This window comes from Rhodamnia argentea, chromosome 2 (genome assembly GCF_020921035.1).
Source record: "Rhodamnia argentea isolate NSW1041297 chromosome 2, ASM2092103v1, whole genome shotgun sequence".
Lineage (NCBI taxonomy): Eukaryota > Viridiplantae > Streptophyta > Magnoliopsida > Myrtales > Myrtaceae > Rhodamnia > Rhodamnia argentea.
In genome coordinates, this window is record NC_063151.1 from 2,758,472 (window position 1) to 2,776,640 (window position 18,169).

General features: G+C 44.5%; 2 protein-coding genes across 2 annotated transcripts; both read left to right on the forward strand.

Moving 5' to 3' along the window:
• Positions 1-1,044: 1,044 nt before the first annotated feature.
• On the forward strand, positions 1,045-2,874 carry LOC115749863 (serine/threonine-protein kinase-like protein At1g28390). Its single transcript, XM_030686867.2, has one exon. It carries the CDS (start codon positions 1,198-1,200, stop codon positions 2,782-2,784), a length of 1,587 nt encoding a protein of 528 aa, XP_030542727.1. The 5' UTR covers positions 1,045-1,197; the 3' UTR covers positions 2,785-2,874.
• Positions 2,875-14,884: 12,010 nt separating this feature from the next.
• LOC115749875 (zinc-finger homeodomain protein 2) lies at positions 14,885-16,423 on the forward strand. The gene has a single exon (XM_030686885.2). It carries the CDS (start codon positions 15,302-15,304, stop codon positions 16,094-16,096), a length of 795 nt encoding a protein of 264 aa, XP_030542745.1. The 5' UTR covers positions 14,885-15,301; the 3' UTR covers positions 16,097-16,423.
• Positions 16,424-18,169: the final 1,746 nt, after the last annotated feature.

The window sequence follows — 18,169 nt, forward strand, 5'->3', positions numbered from 1 at the left end:
CATTCTAATAGTTATATTGAATAATTTAAAAATTCAGAGTTCATATTGTTTATCATAAGAAAATTTAGAGATCATATTGAACAAACTAAAAGTTAATGGGTCATTTGCCGCCGCATCACTTTGCGTTTTAGATCAGCTGTTGCGCACTAGCGCGATGCGATTCTTGCCTTCCACAGACGGCAAAAATGGGAAGAAAAAAAAAAGGTATAAAGGCGACCCATGAAAACACGAGAAAGCTTGAAAAGAATGTGCCGTTCACTTTACATGAGAAATTTTGGAATCTGCGCGCATCGTACGAACAATTTAATCCGAGGACGCATCTGTGGTTTGATTAATTCTCAAATCAATGGCGGAAAAAAAATTAAAATCGTTTTCGCGTGATTTTGTTTTAAATTGTGCGGTTTAAGTTTAAATGAGAAATATTGACTTTTTAGGGTTTCGAATTTGGATAAAGATAAAGCTAAAGGCATGTGGGAAGTAGACACGCCCCTAGACGTGGACCCCACGGCCCGGCCCCCACCCACCCCCAATCTTTTATGACCAACTCCAAGAAATCTGCACGCCAATGCCATTGTCTGAAACAACATTTGAAAAATAACGAACAGAGCTTGGTCATGCTAAAAAAACATATGTACAGTAGGCATATTTGTTGAACTCACATGACTTTTTTTTTTTTTTTGGAGTTATGGCCTTATGATATTCTATATGTCTCGATATTTTGTGGACTTTAGGCGATCTGTCAATAATCTAGCAAAGAAAAATTTACGATACTCGTTATATTGCTTTCTCTAGTGCTATGCGCAACTAACATCTCGAAATTTTTATTTCGGATATAATATCTAATGAACGGTTTCGAAATCCTCATAAATGGGACCCATACGGTAGCTGCCATTAATGAAAATATATCAATAGCCGCACTCAAATTTTCAAACTTTTAAGTGCTTTCATTTCACACCACTTTTATTTTTTTTTTCAAAATTCCTCAACTTTGTAAAGAAAGTAAATAAATAAATAAATAAAAACAGCTAATATATCAAGCTTTACGCACCGCGCTCTCTCTCAGAAGTCCATGGCTTTTGGGACTCTCCTCCTCCCTCTTCCTCACCACCACCGCATCCATCACCTCCATCTCCGTCGTTCCTCACCGTCTCCTCGCTGGAACCCATAATCTCTGATCATCGCCGTCGTCATCCCGTCATGGGTTATCTCTCCTGCAATGGCGAGGCCGCCATATCCACCTGCGATCCCTACAACTGGGACTGCAAGAGAATCACCACCGCCACCGCCGCCAAACACGGGCCCGGCAAGCCCGCCAAGAAGATTCGCAAGTTCTCCTACTGCGACCTCGTGAAGGCCACCGGTGGCTTCTCCGCCGAGACCTTCCTCGGGAGAGGAAGCCACGGCAACGTCTATCGTGCCGTCCTCGACGACGGCAAGCTCGTCGCCGCCGTCAAGAGAACCAAGTTACCCTCCAACCCATCGGCGACGACGACCAACGCCAATCTCAATCTCATCTTCAATGACGGGAACAACAACAACGCGAGCCCGGCAGAGAACGAGATTGAGATCCTGTCCCGGGTTCACAGCCCGAGGCTTGTCAACCTCATCGGCTTCTGCGACGGCGTGTCGGACGGCCGGCTCCATCTCGTCGTCGAGTACATGCCCAACGGGTCGCTGTACGACCTGCTCCACCGGAGCTCCAGACCGCCCGGATGGACCCGGCGGATCCGGTTCGCGCTCCAGGTGGCGAAGGCGGTCCAGTGCCTGCACTCGGCGGACCCGCCGGTGATCCACCGGGACATCAAGTCGTCCAACGTTCTGATCGACGGGGGGTCGAACGCGAGGCTGGGCGACTTCGGGCTCGCTCTGAGGGGACACGTGGAGGACGTACGGGCCAGGTGCACGCCCCCGGCGGGGACGTTAGGCTACCTCGACCCGGGCTACCTCCAGCCGTCCGATCTCAGCGCCAAGAGCGATGTGTTCAGCTTCGGCATTTTGTTGCTCGAGATCGTCAGCGGCAGGAACGCAATCGACGTGAACTTCAGCCCCCCTTCCATAGTCGACTGGGCGGTGCCCTTGATCAGACGGCGCGCGTTCGACGCGATCTGGGACAACAGGATCGACCCGCCAGCGGACCCAGCGGCGGTGCGGAGCGTGGCAACGCTGGCAGCGAGGTGCGTCAAGGGGAGCGCGAGGAGACGGCCGGAGATGGCCGAGGTGGTGGAGGGGCTGACAGAGGCGACCCGGAGGGCCCGCGCGTGGAAGAACTTGAACTGGGGGCGGCGGCGGGTAGGGGCAAGCGCGGGCGTCGACGCAGCGGGGGGCGATGAGACGGCGAAGACGATGAGGAGGCTCGGGAGCGGGAGGAAGAAGAGCAAGGTATCCAGCGTTCCGAGCGTGGAGCGCGGGAGAGAGGGATCCGGTGTTGCCAGCGTCGAGTACAAAAACGAGGCGATTGGTTCGGGCGATCAGGTGGTGAGGTCGAGGTCGGTTGGATCGTACAGTGAGATCTGGGCAGCAAGGAGAAAGCCGCCGCCGCCGCCGCTGCGGCTCTCCAATCATGGGGTGGCGGTGAAACGGACGGTAATGGCGGGGCTGAGCAAGTCGAGGTCCATGGGAGTGATGCAGAGCCGCCGCGTTGGGTACCGTGATATCCAGGGCAGCGACAAGCTGACCACCTCTCGCGACGGGGAACCCGAAGCTGACAGCGCGTTCACCAAGGAAAGTGAAGACTCCAATGAATCGGAGAGGAAGTTGCTCGAGAGGCCTCCTCCGCTGCTGTAAAAAAAAAGAAAAAAAAGACAAACTCAAGCATTTGAAAATAAAAAAGATCACATTTTTAATTCGAAAATTGCAAAAGGGGTTCGGAGATTCGACGTATTGGTTTGGCGAATTTCAAGGCAGGCGATGATTGTATAGTTTATAGAGATGCGATCAAGGGCGATGGAGGGACTGAAACCATTTCAAAAGCCGAGGAAGGAAGTAGAAAAAAGTCAACAAATTTGACGTGGAATGGACCAATCTGCTCTTTTGACTTGATGGGGTCTTTTCCCCATCAACTGAATATGTCAATGATAGGGGGGATCCAATCAACTTGCCCATGATTAATTGCTTTCAATCTGCATTGCAAATTAATGGCTCTGTTTTTGTCGCCGTCGGTGACGTCATCATTCTTTCTACTTTTGGGCTTGTTTTTTTTTTTTTTTTTTGGTTGGGGGGATTAGATCCAAATGATTGGAATCAATCACCGGAGCTAGCAAAACGAAGCATCACGGAGAGGCAAAGGTTATGCTGCAAATATGGGCTTTTTGAAGTGGGTCCGGGTGTAGTTTCGGGAGAGGGAGCGAATTTTTGGGGCGGCGAGGGTTGCGGCGGCGGCGGCAATGACGTGGAGGAGTTGATTGTGTAAGATTGAGATTAGTGTTTTTCTTGCTCGGTGTAATTTTGGGGGATAAGTTCACAAGCAGGCGGTTTAAAGATGAAAAGAATGATCGTCTTTGCGTGCCGTGGATTCAAGTCTTTTTTTTTTTTTTTGGCGGTGGGGGGGTTAGCTGTCATCTCACCTTGTCGGCATCTCTTTTCTTTTTCTTTTTTGGGTGGTCGGAATATGGCCGCATCTCGTTAAATGCCTTTCATTTGTTCTTTACCGTAAAGCTAGTTCCATTAGGTGCGAAGAATGCATGCACTGACCAAAGTCAATTCACTGCAGATGAAATCCGATTTGATGTTTGAACTACCATTTGTCGATAATTATCATCGAAAAAAAAATAATGGGGGTGTACAAGTTTAATCCGAAATTTCAACTATTACGACCATCTGTCACTAAAATCTATTAGGACCCTTAGGGGGTGAATGATAACCATTCTGTTTTTGAAATAGATTTACGGCTAGAAATAGTTTTTTTTATTTCTGTTTCTGAATGAGTTTCTGAGCAAAAAAATGTATTTGATAACGACATAAAATTTCTACTTCTGAAAAATGTGTTAGCCGACGACGGCGGCGGCGGGCGGCGACCGGCGGCCGGCGACCAATGGCCGGCGGCGGCCAGCGGGTATTTGAGAAAAAATGAGATTTCTATTTCTATTTCTCGGAAAAGTAGAAAATTTTTGTTTCACATTTCTTCTTCAAATCTATTTCTGAAACAACTTTTTGTTTCGGAAATAGAAAAGTAGAATTGCGTTACCAAAGCGGTTTGCGTTCCAGAAATAAGTTTGGAACGTAAATTTTGTTTCTGAAACGTTTTCATGCACCCCCTTAGAGACCGGGGCTTGGTCGGCATAAGTTGAATTATATGTCACAAAATTCATTGCGAGAAGAACATTCGAGCCTTACACGAACCTCGATTTGAACGAGAAGTTAGCAATTTGGTTCTAATAGGGATAGTCAGTGTGGCAAGTGCAGGCTTCTTAAACAACTAGAGGAAGCAGAAAAGATTGCTTGGGCCTTGGGGAGACGAATGTCGACCCGAAGTGTTGTATCAACAGAAAATGGCCCAAAATCGAAAAAATGCTTCCTACAGGTCCGATTCGTGAATCCAGCAAACTGGCCCATGATCGAGCAAACAGCGCTCGTCTTTTTGCAGCAATGAAGAGAACTTAGGTCCTGTGGGTTAGGAGCGGGAGCAGGTCGACCGGCTCGATTTTGTGCAAACGAACCACGGGAGCGTCTTGTGCCCGAGCCCCGTCCATGTGGACTCGCTCGGCCCGTCTAGACCCGACTGTTCCCGGGGATATCTAACATCTACCAAATTGTGGGGGGACTTGGCAAGGATTTTTAGTAGGCCTGGTACACAGTCAGACCCACAAATTTAACCCGAGCTCGAGTTGATCTATAGGGAAATGTATCCGTGAGTGACTGTTAATTCCCAGAGTGTTGGCACGTTTAGTACGAATGATTCCTGTGTTAAGCCAACATCACTCGAAACGTGCTTAATCGACAATAGATCCGGGTTGCCGCAATTGCGGCCCTCGCCCATTTCCACGGCGCATCTCTTTTGATTTTGAGTCACCGGCCCTGCATTAGAGCAATTTTGTGTAGGATTCGGCTCCACCGTAGAGGTGATCACTGGGCAGACAGTGTAATAGGCCCTCCCCGGTCCATTTACGACCGGTTGGCCGAATTTTTTTCGGGTGCTCAAAATCGAATTGATGAGCTATGACCGGTTCTCATTAACGAATTGAAGGCACATAATTCCGACATCACGAATTACAGGGACGTTCGAATTTTCCATGATTCAATTTCCTGTTCTGAGTATTTTCTGATATCGAGTACAACTTCACTGTTGCTTTTGGCAATTAAGGTCAATACAACAGGGAAAAAGCTCACGACGGTTAGGATGGACTCCATCATCTCCAATTCGCCGTGGCAGTCCATGGTCCTGCCCCCATGTTCATCTCCAGTAGTTCCCCGAATCATGTCATTCTTCTTTTGCCCTAGGTGTCTCACTCCACAGCAGTATTTGCATCCTTTTTGTCCCCATGCACTCATGCAGCATGGTGGAAACTGGAAACCTCGCTTCGGCATGTGCCTCTTCAACCCGTCCATTAACACGTCTCTGAGAATCTTTGGCTGTAAGATGAAGTGATGTGACGACTGCATGCATGCCCACACAGCTTTACCGAGGGCGCGAGCAGGAATTGATATGTTTGTATTTGCCGGGCCCGTTTGTTTCGCGGGCAAAATGGTTGGTTCGTAAATTTTTTTTTTCTAAAAAGCATCGGTTATATTGCTCCCAAAAAGGGAAAATGACATAAATAATCCATAAACTTTAATTCAATGTGTAATATGATCCGTGAGCTTTTAATTTATTCAATGTGGTCCTTGAATTTTAGATCAATATGGAATGTGATTCCCGAACTTTTAATTTGTTTAAAGTTATCCTCGAACTTTTGGTACGCGTTCAATTTAGTCCGTAAACCGTATGAATAGTTTAGAGATTACACCGGATATGTGCCAAAAGTTCATGAACCACATTGAATAAATTAAATATGCAATGACCACATCGAATATTATGCTAAAGTTCATGGATCACATTGAACAAATTATTGTCGATAGCGAAAGCATTCTTCATTGGCTAATTATTTCAAGCGGGTCATTTATTTTTTGCTTAAAGATCGGACCCTGAAACTCAGGGTGCCGTTTCTGTTCGGCCTTTAGTCGCTTTTTCGGGGCCAAATAGAACCAGAAGGAAGGGACCTTCCCATTTGCTCAAACAATCGAAACTTCAATGCCAAGAGATCATCATCATCACTATCGCCATCCTCCTTCTGCAATTCTAGGATGCAGGTGGATAGGGATTTAGCTTCTTTAAACTTTGCAATCTTGGTTTAGCAACCTCACACGCCAAGGTTCCCTCTCTCTGCTTTGCACACGGCAACTTTCCATTTCGCAGGAGACAAAAAGGCTACGATTTCCATTTCGTTAGGGCATGCTAAAACCTCGGTGACATGCTTAAAGGACAAGTCTTTTCATTAAATAGGGGACTCCTTTGCAGCCCCTAATCCTGATTATGACAGCTACTGATCCGACGTTATGCTCCGGCCCTACCCAAAAATGCTTTTTGAGGGGGGTCGAGCGGGGAATTGGGAAAGGCGATGTTGGGTCGATGGCGACGTGAATTTGCGTCCTGTACACTATTTGCAGAAAGATTAGTCAAGGGGAGAGAGCATCATATCCTGTTGATTTGTCGTGCTTGAATCATTTTGTGTTTAGTTCATTTCAGCTTCCCGTTAAGTCCGTTGATTTACTGAATCTCACTGAGTCTGACAATAATAAGAATGTTTCGATGATGTATCCGGTGCATGTAGTATTTCCTCGGATAATGTTAAAGAGTGCTCAAGGACAGTCGTCAATAGTGAGCAATTGCGCTTTTAGAAACATAAACATTTCTATTTTAAGTAGACGACTCTTCTTAAACATGTTATTATTCCATTTTCTATGTGTATAGGCGTTTAAAGTACTTTAGTGATCTTAATTAATTAATATCAAGGAAATTTGTCTAAAAAGTCATAAACCTATTAAATGATTGTCAGTCTAATTCTAATGTTTTGAATTTTCCAATTAGCATAAAATTGCTAATTTGGAAGTCGCCCGTCTCATGTAATGTAGACGATTTTTGCAATTTTTTAGAAAAAAAAAATTCTAATTTTTTTTTTATATCTTTTTTCATTTTTATTTTTATTTTTCGTTTTCCCTATTTCCCTTTGCTGGTTTGGAGCCTCGGCGATGGCCGTCGCATTTGCCTCGTCCAGATCCGGGCGAGAGCTCGTGATCCCTTGCGACCCGTAGGTGAGGGGCTCTCACCTGGATTTGGGCTAGGCCAGGGCATCACGGCCTCGAACGGGGCAATGCAAAATAGAACAAAATGAAAAAAAAAATAAAAAAAAATGAAAGGGAAAGAACAGTAGAGAAAGAAAAGAAAAGAAAAATCAGAATACTTCAACAAATTTGCAAGGGGAAAAAGAAAATCGTCTTTGTCGACATTGGCCATCGGGCGTCGTCGCGCGGGACGACCGACGTCTGCATTTTCTATTTTCGATCAAAGAATGACTATATCAACAAATCTTCGAAAGGTTCGAACTTAATTGATTAAATTGAGAAGTTTATGACTAAATTGATAATCTCGCAATATGTTTATTTGATCAAATCAAAAAAGTTTTGAGATTGAATCGGCTCAATCCGGTGACGTGATTTAATGCGAGCTTGACCTATGATTTCGTGAGCACCACGTGATGTAATGATTGCGATGAAGAGGTTGGGCTCCATTTCGGCAGAAGTGAGAATTGGGGGGAAGGGAAGGGTTGGGGAAAAGGCTGCCAAAAAGCATGGAAGTGGAAATGGAGTGTAGGAGGAGGGCTCGGGGGAGGGTTTCAGAGCCTTGCCCTTCTTTTCTGTCTTTTTGTCTTTTGTCTTTTCTTTTGTTTTTTTTTTTTTTTATATTGTTTTCATTTCGATTTTTTTTATTATTATTTGTTTTTTTTTTTTTTGGAGGGGGTGGGGAGGGGATCGAGTTGTCAAAATCGCTGTCTCCTTTTCCCCGCAATTCCCTCACTCCCTCACACGCACGCACTACTCGCACGCCCCGCGGGGCCACGACCGAATCTCGGCGTCCCTCTCGTTCCTTTCATTCCCTTGATCTGACGGTCAGTGCACCAAACGGAACGGGCATATCGCATTCATTACGGGGTCTCCCTCCACACGTGCCACCTGAACTTTAGTGTAACTTCCCCCCTTCTCTCTCTCTCTGCTCCACATAAATTAAAGTTCTTAATCAGCATAGACCAGCTAAATTCTGTAATTAGCAGATTGTCAATGCTCTCTCTCTCTCTCTCTCTCTCTATAAAACGGGAGATGGGAGTCAACTAACTATGTATAAACTAAAAGAGAAAAAGGCCACCTAAGCTCCCAAGTTACGTCCGACGTGATACGATTACGACTTAACCCCTTTTTTTCGGACACCAAAAATCTCAAATTTATACTCCCGCGACATGGTAGATAGCCCCAAATTCGCCATATTCTAGGAGCCCAAACTATGTGATTGAATAAGTCATCTCCTATCTGTTGCGGGTCGAGGACTCCTCGTCATTCTCCTTCCCCAAACTTCGATTCGTATTCACCAGCGCGCGACGTATTTAGCACCCGTTAAGGTTATGTGAATGAGCAATGTTAAAAAGTTTACCTACATGGAGAATTGAAGGCAAATGGCATTGACCGTGACACCCCCGTGGCCCAAGTTAAACAAGAACGATGTTGTTTTGATTTGGTAAATCATTTTACAAAATTTTGACAGATGGTAAATATGTCACGCAGACACAACTGTCTTGATTTTTTTATGTCGCAAGAAAACGTTTAGGATAAATGTATCACGGTTCGCATACTCCGGAGTTTTTGACCTCGAAAAAAAAAGTCCAGGATAAATGTATCACAATAATAATAGTGGACATAATTTCAGATTTTTGGCGGTTTTTTTTTTCAAAATAGAAATATGGAATTTCCATGAGGGCAAAAGAGAGGAAATGTAGGATTTTTCTTCCCCTCTTCGCCTCCCGGACAAAGCAAACCAGATGACACCTCGGGCAAAAGCCGCCATACCAATTCGAAAAACTATTCCGCTACAGAACTCGAGATCAAGCATGATTCTTGGTGCCAATCATGAAACATGATACATTTTTTTTTTTTTTTCCTTCTAGACAGCCGAAGGTGGACTTCGGATACGAGAAAAATCAAATAACCTTTGGCATGTCAGACAACATTTGGAGATTAGTTGGTGTGGGGGCTGACTTCTGGTGAGTCAGGCTTTCGGTTAGGACCGGCGATCCGTGTGGCGCCATTGCATTTATGTTTGGTTATTAATGTTGTTTCATCCTATCATTACCAAGATCTCTCTGCATGTGAAGCAATTTTATCTAACTATGATTCAAAACGTGTGGGCTCATTATAGTTTTGGAGTCTTTTTTTATTGTGTTGTGTCGTCATGTCGTATTCGTGATGATCTTTAAAATATCAATGCGGTTTTCGAGTCGGGTTGAATGACAATGCATTAAGATAGTATGATGGACTACTGTTTGTCTTTTTTTTTTTTTTTGTTTTCGGGAGAAGTACCGAAAAAACCATCCTCAAATTCAAACCCACTTTCTCTGTTTCTTTTCTTATAAGCATAAGGGCACGAAAGCAGAGATTCAACTATCCGGATGCTCGTGGAACACCTTGTAAATCCTGTGAATAGATGAAATTTAGACCTTTGACACGTGCAGGTGGCCCCGAGCTATAGTTGTTTGCACGATCTCCAGCTTTATGATTCGGAAATCCTCCGTTTCCAAAAGTGCCATTATGCATCCTCAACTCCCTTATATGACATTTTTGAGGTGTTTGTTTTGGTGAAAATTTCATGATAAAGAAAAAGACTTTTCCAGAAATCCTTTTTCGAGGAAAATATTTTCCTCTTTTCAGGTTAGATAATTATTTCTTAACTTTAAGCATGCATATTTTCTCCGACCATAAATGGTTTTCTATTGACCGGTCATTTTAAGCAAAACTAACTTGCGAAGATTCAAAAAGCAATTAGCGAAAAAATTCTTTTACTCGCACAAACACGTCCTAAATTGCATTTGACATCTGATAACCTATTTACACATATCAATTTCAACCGCTATATACAATTTAAATCCCAAATCAGAAAACCCCAATGAGGATTTTGACTTTGAAGATATGGTTTGCTCAAAAAAGTGTAATGAATTGAGGAAATTTAGAAGGTCTCTTTTCATTCTCTCTCTCTCTCTCTCTCTCTCTCTCTCTCTTTTTGTCGGGTTGTGTGGTGTTTCGTTTGTTTCGGTTTGGAAGGAGTAAGGTAACGTGTGGCGAAGGAGATTTGCTTGAAGATGCAATGCCACGGTTTTGACAACAAAGCACGCGACTTCTCTGATAGTACTGTTCCTTTCCATCACTAATTCACTATAATATACGTACGGCAAAAATGATAAACAGCTCCAATCAATGAGTTACAAATTATTGAGGTCACCTATATTAGACATGGCCAAATGAAACCGTGGGTCCGAAACCGGGCCCACAGTTCCGACCCGTTTTTTTTTATTAAAAAAAAAAAGGGAGGAGGCCCGGTGAAAAAGAGCCGTTGAGCTTAGGAACCAGCGGTTCTGAACCGGAATCGAAACCGGCCCGAAACAGGCGGTTCCAAACTCGGAACTGGAACCGGCGGTTTCACGGAATCGGCCACGTCTACCTATATACATGGGTTTATCCCATAATAATAAATGCAGCCGATGTCTCTTTCATTCGCTCAACTATCAAAAATTGATTACACACATCATTGGGGTTTTTGACCATTTTAGAAGTAGTAAAAGCTCCGTTACCAAAAGCAATAAAATAAAAAAGGAAAAATCTTAAATAAAGGTCTGAAGTGTCATCATTTTCTTAAATAATGACTTGAAATATCTTTATTATTTGAAAGAATAGCCTGATCAAGAGCATTTTCATCATTTATTTTTTACATATTTATTTATTTATTTATTTATTTTTCCCTCCCTTCTTGCAGGTGGCCGGTTTTAGGCGAGAAGGAAGGGCAAAAAGAAATAAAAAATAAAAAATAGGAAAAAAGAAAGATAAAAGGAAAAAAAAAAAAAAAAAAAAAAAAAAAGAAATGGCGAAAGTGTCTTTGGTCAAGAAATTCTTTCAAATAACGGGGGAACTTTAGGTTCTTATTATAAATAAAGTCCACTTTAATTTTTTATTTGAGAAAATGAAAGCATGTTAGGCTTTTATTTGAATTTAAAAAAAAAAAAACTGGACGGACAAAAGTTAAACAAAAAAGGGACAAACGAAATATAAAAAAGAAAAAGAAAAGGATAATGAATAAAGGCCTTAACTAATGTTGGTCAGACTCTACTGTTCTGTAAGAGCATGACATCAGCATTTTGCAATCCCAGAGTAGTCTATTATTATTATTATTATTATTATTATAAAAAGTCCATCTGCAAAGACGAAAAATAAAACTAAAAAGAAGTGGGCAAAATCCCCGAGATATAAAAATCAATTTAAAAAAATAAAAAATAAAATAAAAAAGCTTTGACTGCTCGATTGTGTCGGAGATAAAGGGCACGTAAGCCCCCAGTCCCCATTTATGCCGACACATTTCACGTTGTATTTATGAAAAAAAACAAAAAGAGGACGGTCCATGGATATGTCCCATATGTCCCGGGTCGATTCGAACCCGACCCCGTTCCCTTTCCCGTTCGTTTCGTGTGGGGGCGCGTGGTGTCTTTAGCCACATGTGCAATCAATCGAGCATATTTTACCAAGATTGGTGCAATAAAGGAGAGAAATGATTTTGTGATGCTATGTCATTTGATGTGGTCGATTCATGTAATTTAAACGGGGGTTTCCGAATGTCCATTAGCGTTCACGAGCTTTACCCAAATGTAAGATGTCGATTTGACGGTTCAAAACACCGAAATTTAAGGAAAGCACAATAATTTCACATGGAATATGATCGTATATTGAACGTACCTTCTTCACATTTTTCTTGGCACATAAAAAATTAGCCCAATCAATACTGTCTAGAAACACACATGAGTGAGTTGTGTTAAGAAATCTCACGTTGAAAAATCGAAGTAGTGTAAAGTAATTAATATATCAATATTGGCACATAACTCATGAATTTAAGCTTCTAAGTTAAGATGGGTTTCACTGAATATGTTAATAGGCTCGGACTTGGATTTGGACTTGGGCTCCCTCTTAATGATTTTCCCTAAGCGAATGTATCAAATTTCTGCCGTACGCTCCCATCGGATACATCATAACAACGATGCAATTGTTGGCGCCATCAAGGTTTAATTCTTGATACGAATGCGGAAGAAAGGACATAGATCGTATAGTTCATTAGGTCCATTGCATGACGATTAACGGGACTTTATATCTTAAGAGCAATGTGTCTTGGTTCTGATTCTTAATAATTGGCGGGCTTGGACAAAGGTCTTACGTGAAAAGGACCACCCCAACCTAACCAAAAATTCGTAATGAACTTTACTCTATACGGGGACTTGAGCAACACATTATGTGACATCCTTACACTAACTCACTTAATGTATTGCTCATCTTAGCACTCTCTTGTGAGTTTATTTTAGATTCACATATATAGTCCATGAATGCTCTCCCTTTGTTCGGTGAGCAATTATGTTCACTCCTAGCCCCTTGACCATCTGAGAAGACTATTGTGAGCCACTCCTTGTCTAGGTCGTCTCGTCCTGGCGATCATTTTACCCTTCATCCAATTGAGTCATTACAAGCCCGCTAGTTTCCGCGTAGTTCGTCCTTGCATCACACACATACTAGAGGGGGTCCCACTTTGATACCATAATATGGTACCCTCAAATTAATCACTCGATGTATTGTCTGCTTTGACAAATTCCATATCCACTCTCATGGTTTTGTCATTTGACGTACAATTAGACACTTTCCCAAAAAAATCACTCCATTTTGTGTGGTGCTCTCATCGGAGCATACTTAACATCCGAGTCTATGCTATATGCTATCGTTACATCAAAATGTGCATCTTAGGAAATCATTCTAGATTCACATATGTAATCTAGGATCGATCTTTTTCTATTCGGTGCGTAGTTTTGTTCATTCTTGCCCCATTCGCCGTCCCGCAAATGTGCCGGCAACCGCTCCTTATTCAAGCTCTCTTCGCTCGGTAATCGGTCCCCGCCCTTGTTGGACCGGGTTGTTACACATTAGGCCAACCTTCGGGTCCGTCCCGCCCAACAATCACCACAAATCAGCAATTAGTAGGGATGATGCTGGATACATCTGTTTGTCCAAGGGCATGATTAGTTTAGTGAAACGTAGGTTAATGAAAATAACGCTGAGAATTCGAAACATTAAAACCGTCGAACCGCATCCAATCGGAATTCTTGATTCGGTTCACGGTTATCCTTTCGAGTTTGATTCATGGTTCCCGATCCGGGAGGGTACTGAATCTACTGATTGAGAGCATTACGAATCGCTGCCAATTATCAAGGTGGTGAATAAGCGACTGAAGCCCATCTTCGGCCTTGAAGACATTGTTGGGTTCGATTTGGATTGCAAAGTTTTGAAACTGAAACAAGTTCGGCTTGGTTGAGTTTGGCCTCCCGACAAAATCCTGCTCACCCCCTGCTTGATATGGACTAAAAGCCAATGATTTATATATATATAAACTCCATAGTAGGGGAAGCATCAATCGTGGGATACAAGACCTATTCATGAAAGTTCAACGTATTATATGTACCGTCTTTGATGTTCTCCAAAGAGTAGGTACGTGAAAATTTCAGATTTAGGAGTGTCATGTAGAGATGATCACGGAGTAGGCGAAGGCAAATGGGCACACTAATGATAAAAAGCTTGGCCCGCCTAACTTTGGTTCGAGTCCAAATCCCTGAATACTAAAAGGTCTTCAAGGCAACCCCACCCCCGGATGTTTCTACACGAATTGTACGCATGGGCGGACGCGGGCAATACATTAGCTCCAGCCTAGGTTTGCCCAACGAGCGCGTCTAACGTCCACTCCAACTCGATACTTTCGTTTCGCATCGATGGATGATTTCAAATTTTCTTTTTTCCTTTTTGAAAATGATTTTCATTATATCTGTCGATAAAATTAGTTAATGAGAAATTCTATTATCATTTTGACTCGAGGGTAAGAGCGGCATTATCCTAAAAAAAAAACAATAATAGTAATAATAATAATAATAATAATAATAATAATTGGATTAATAGAAAAGAGAGTTTTCAAGGCCGACAGATCCATCCGAATCCGTCCCCTGACTGTGCCAAGAAACGACACCCTTCTCTTTCAGCCCCTGACGTCATTTCTCGAGACTGCACGCAAAACCCTTTTTTTTTAACTTTTTTACCGCGACGTAATTCTTGGGGGAGAATCTCATTCTCTTTCTTGACAGTCTCACAACCTTTTCTTTTTCTTTTTCTTTTTATTTTTTTTTTAATAAAAAAAAAATCTTCTGGGTTTCTTTTTAATCAACCACAGACTGTTTGACAGAAAAAGGCAGACCCGCAAGCAAGCACAAAACGGGAAAGCCAGTCCCCCCCCTCATCCATGGCCTGTGGCCTGCAGTTTTAGCAAACAAAGGGCAAAATTTTCAGACGACCATCGTCCTTTACCTTTTTTCCCTCACAGAGAGACAACCCCCCCTCCCTCCCGCGCTTCAGAGAAATTAAGGTGGGAAAAAAAGGGGAACCGGAGAGCTGGTAATCGCGGGGATTAACCGGCGATAGCAGGTGAAGCCACGCTTGGAGTGACCGGAAGGGAAGGAGAGGGGAGGGGAGGGGAGGGGAGGGGGGGGCAATTTTAAAACCCTTTTGGTCAAGTGAGAGACACTCTCTCTGTCTTTCTCTTTCTCTTTCTGTGTGTGTGTGTGTGTGTGCAGAGACGGGGAATTGATGGCCACACTCTCTATCCCGTCTTATCTTCTTCTTCTTCTTCTGTTTCTGTTTTAGCTCTCTCTCTCTCTCTCTTCCTTCTAATTGTTGGGAGGATTTGTTTTTACTTGCTTGCCCTTTTTCCGAAATTCGAATTTTTTACTTATAAGTTTGGGAGACAAAGCAAAGCTATATTATCGTTTATCATCATCTCTGCTGACACACACTGTGCTCCCCGGATCTCCACTCTGCGGGAAAAAGCCATGTGAAGATCTCCGCCACCGCCACCACCACCACCACCTCCCCTGCCACACCATCTCAACTTGGACAGAGAGAGAGAGAGGAATTGAGAGAACCGGAAGAAAGTGAAGATATGGAATTCGACGAGCATGAAGACCAAGACGAGGAAATGGAGATTCCGGTGCACCACCACCATCCGCCGCCGCCCACCGGCTACGACTCCCTGGGCAACTCCGCCAGGCCAAGCGGTTCCGCGGCGGTCGGGGAGGGCGGGGCCTCCGCGGCGCCCAGGAAGTCCGCTTCGTCGTCCGTGCGGTACCGGGAGTGCCTCAAGAACCACGCGGTGGGCATAGGCGGGAGCGCCGTCGACGGCTGCGGCGAGTTCATGGCGGCCGGGGAGGAGGGCACCCTCGACGCCCTCAAGTGCGCCGCCTGCAACTGCCACCGCAACTTCCACCGCAAGGAGAACGACGCCGGCGACGGAGGCGGCGGCGGGGCCCTGGTGAGCTACCACCACCAGCACCATCACCACGGCCAGCAGCACCCCCAGTTCTCGCCCTACTACAGGGCCGCCCCCCCGCCGGCGGGGTACCTGCACCTGACCCCACCGCAGCAGCAGCACCGGCCCCTGGCCCTGCCGGCGGCTTCGGGGGGCGGCCACAGCAGGGACGAGCTGGAGGACGTGTCGAACCCCAGCAGCAGCGGCGGCGGCGGCAGCGGAGGAAGCGGGATGAAGAAGAGGTTCAGGACCAAGTTCACGCCTGAGCAGAAGGAGAAGATGCTGGGTTTCGCGGAGAGGCTGGGGTGGAGGATCCAGAAGCACGACGAGGCGGCGGTGGAGCAGTTCTGCGCGGAGTCCGGGGTGAGACGCCACGTGCTCAAGGTGTGGATGCACAACAACAAGCACACCCTCGGTAAGAAACCCTAATTGGCCTTGTCCAAGTGGCTGAAGGATCGATGGGGTTAGGTGATAACATCAGTTCTTTACTTTTCTTCCATTTTAGGTTTAGGGCTCTTGTTTACTTCTCTTGCTTTTTTTTTAGTAGATGTTGATCACTTGGTGGTTTTAGCTAGTTCTCGAGAGTCGGATAATCATTTGTAGTTCTTACTAGTTCTTGGATGCTGGTGTTTGGTGGGTGATTATGAGGATGATGAAGCTAGAGAGAGAAGTAGGAAAACGTTAATTTGACCCCCCTTTAAGGATGGATGGGCCATTTGCTCATGAAGCTTTAAGTTACTTTGGCATTTCCATTAACGCGATCGTTATCTCCTTCGATCATCATCATCATCATCTTCTTCTTCTTCTTCTCGATGATGAAAGAATCGTCGGAATTCGTGTGTGGGGGTTGCCTTCGTGTCGGTCAAGCTTGGTTTCAGCAAAAGCTGTGTGGTGCACATACAATCTGGGGGCTGAACTGAACTGAGCTGAACATATGAAGGCTGCATTGCATTTCTCTCTTTTCTTGTTTTTTCTCTGCGTCTGAACTGTGGTGTTGGATTTTGGTTGCCGCGGGTCTGATGAATTAATGAGAGGCCTGAATTAAAGGGGGAACTGAAACGTAAACAGACGACATGTGATGATAGTTAATGGGGGTGAGGGAGGGTGATGACTGATGATCAAGGATCGAGAGAGAGAGAGAGAATTCTGAATGTCCAATCAAACGTGTTCATCATGCAAACCTGCGTACCTCACATCTGTCATCTCTCTCTCTCTCTCTCTCTCTCTCTCTCTCTGGGGACTTCATTTGAGGAAGAGAATCCTCAATGTGTGCAGAGATCTGAGGTTGGACCAGAAACAATAAGAGGCTGTGAATGGCGTGCATAGTTTCAGAGAATAGAGAGAGATTCTTTCGTTTCGTCTAAATTTTTCTGAAACCTCGTCATCCATTAATTTCTCCATTTCTGAAGAAGCGTACTCTCTCGTCTCAGCCTTTGGTCGCTAATCTGTGCTGTGCCTACCCCTCATCGTCTTCTCTCTTTCTCTCTCTCTCCCCCATTATTGTAGATTTTCGTCAATGTGAGTTCATGATGAAGACGGGATCAACATTGGTGCAGCAGCAAATTAGCTTGTTTAAGTCATAAAGATAATTTTCTACACGGCCTTAACCGCCCATTCTCATGATGTCGCATCATGTCATCTCCAGTTTTCTCCTCATGCTTATCGATTATGCAGATCATCTGCAGAACCCACATGAAAAAATAAACGGAGAGAAGAGAGATTAATGATAAGAAGAAGGAAGAGAGAGAGAGAGAGAGAGAGAGAGAGAGAGAGAGAGGAGGCATGTGAGGGGAATAGGGGAGGGGAGTTGACATGGAATGAGGATGTTGGAGAAAGTCGAGACTTGGAGGGGCTTGTCGGGGAAATCATCTTCAAGCTCGACCTCGGTCTCATCCCATCATTCATGTGGTCTCGTGCTTTGACATGTGTGGGTGTCTGTGTATTGGATTCGAGAGGAGGAGAGGACATGTGGGGGCTCCATCGAAGCAGGAGAGGAGGAGAAGAGAAGGAAAAGAACAAATGAATGGACTGACACTACAGCTCATCGATAGCTTCTTTTGCTCTCGCTCTCTGGGACTTTGTCTGAATTAACCCACAACTCGATCCCACGCCCCCGCTTAGGATAAAACCCTGCCTCTTTGGCCATCCATTGGGATCGTCAAGCCTCCTCTCTCTTATCCCTCGTTTTCGGACTCGATTGCATTTATATCCTCCTCCTGTCCCTGTTGGCTCACACATTTTTCTCGACTCGGACCAACCGACCTCTCGCTCTGAGATGAAGTCTCGTGCATGGGTTGGATCTCGACCATCGGATACATTGAGTCGGTCTCCTGTGCCACTTTGGGGGAGGGGGGGGTGATTTCCTTCCATTTTTACCAGGCTTTTCTATGTGACGTAGTAATCTAGCAAGGGCAAGAACCATAGACTTACTGTTACCTCGTCAAACTCTCTATTGCAAAAAGATGTTAGGGAGGCATGCGGAAAAAGATGTCATTGTTGGAA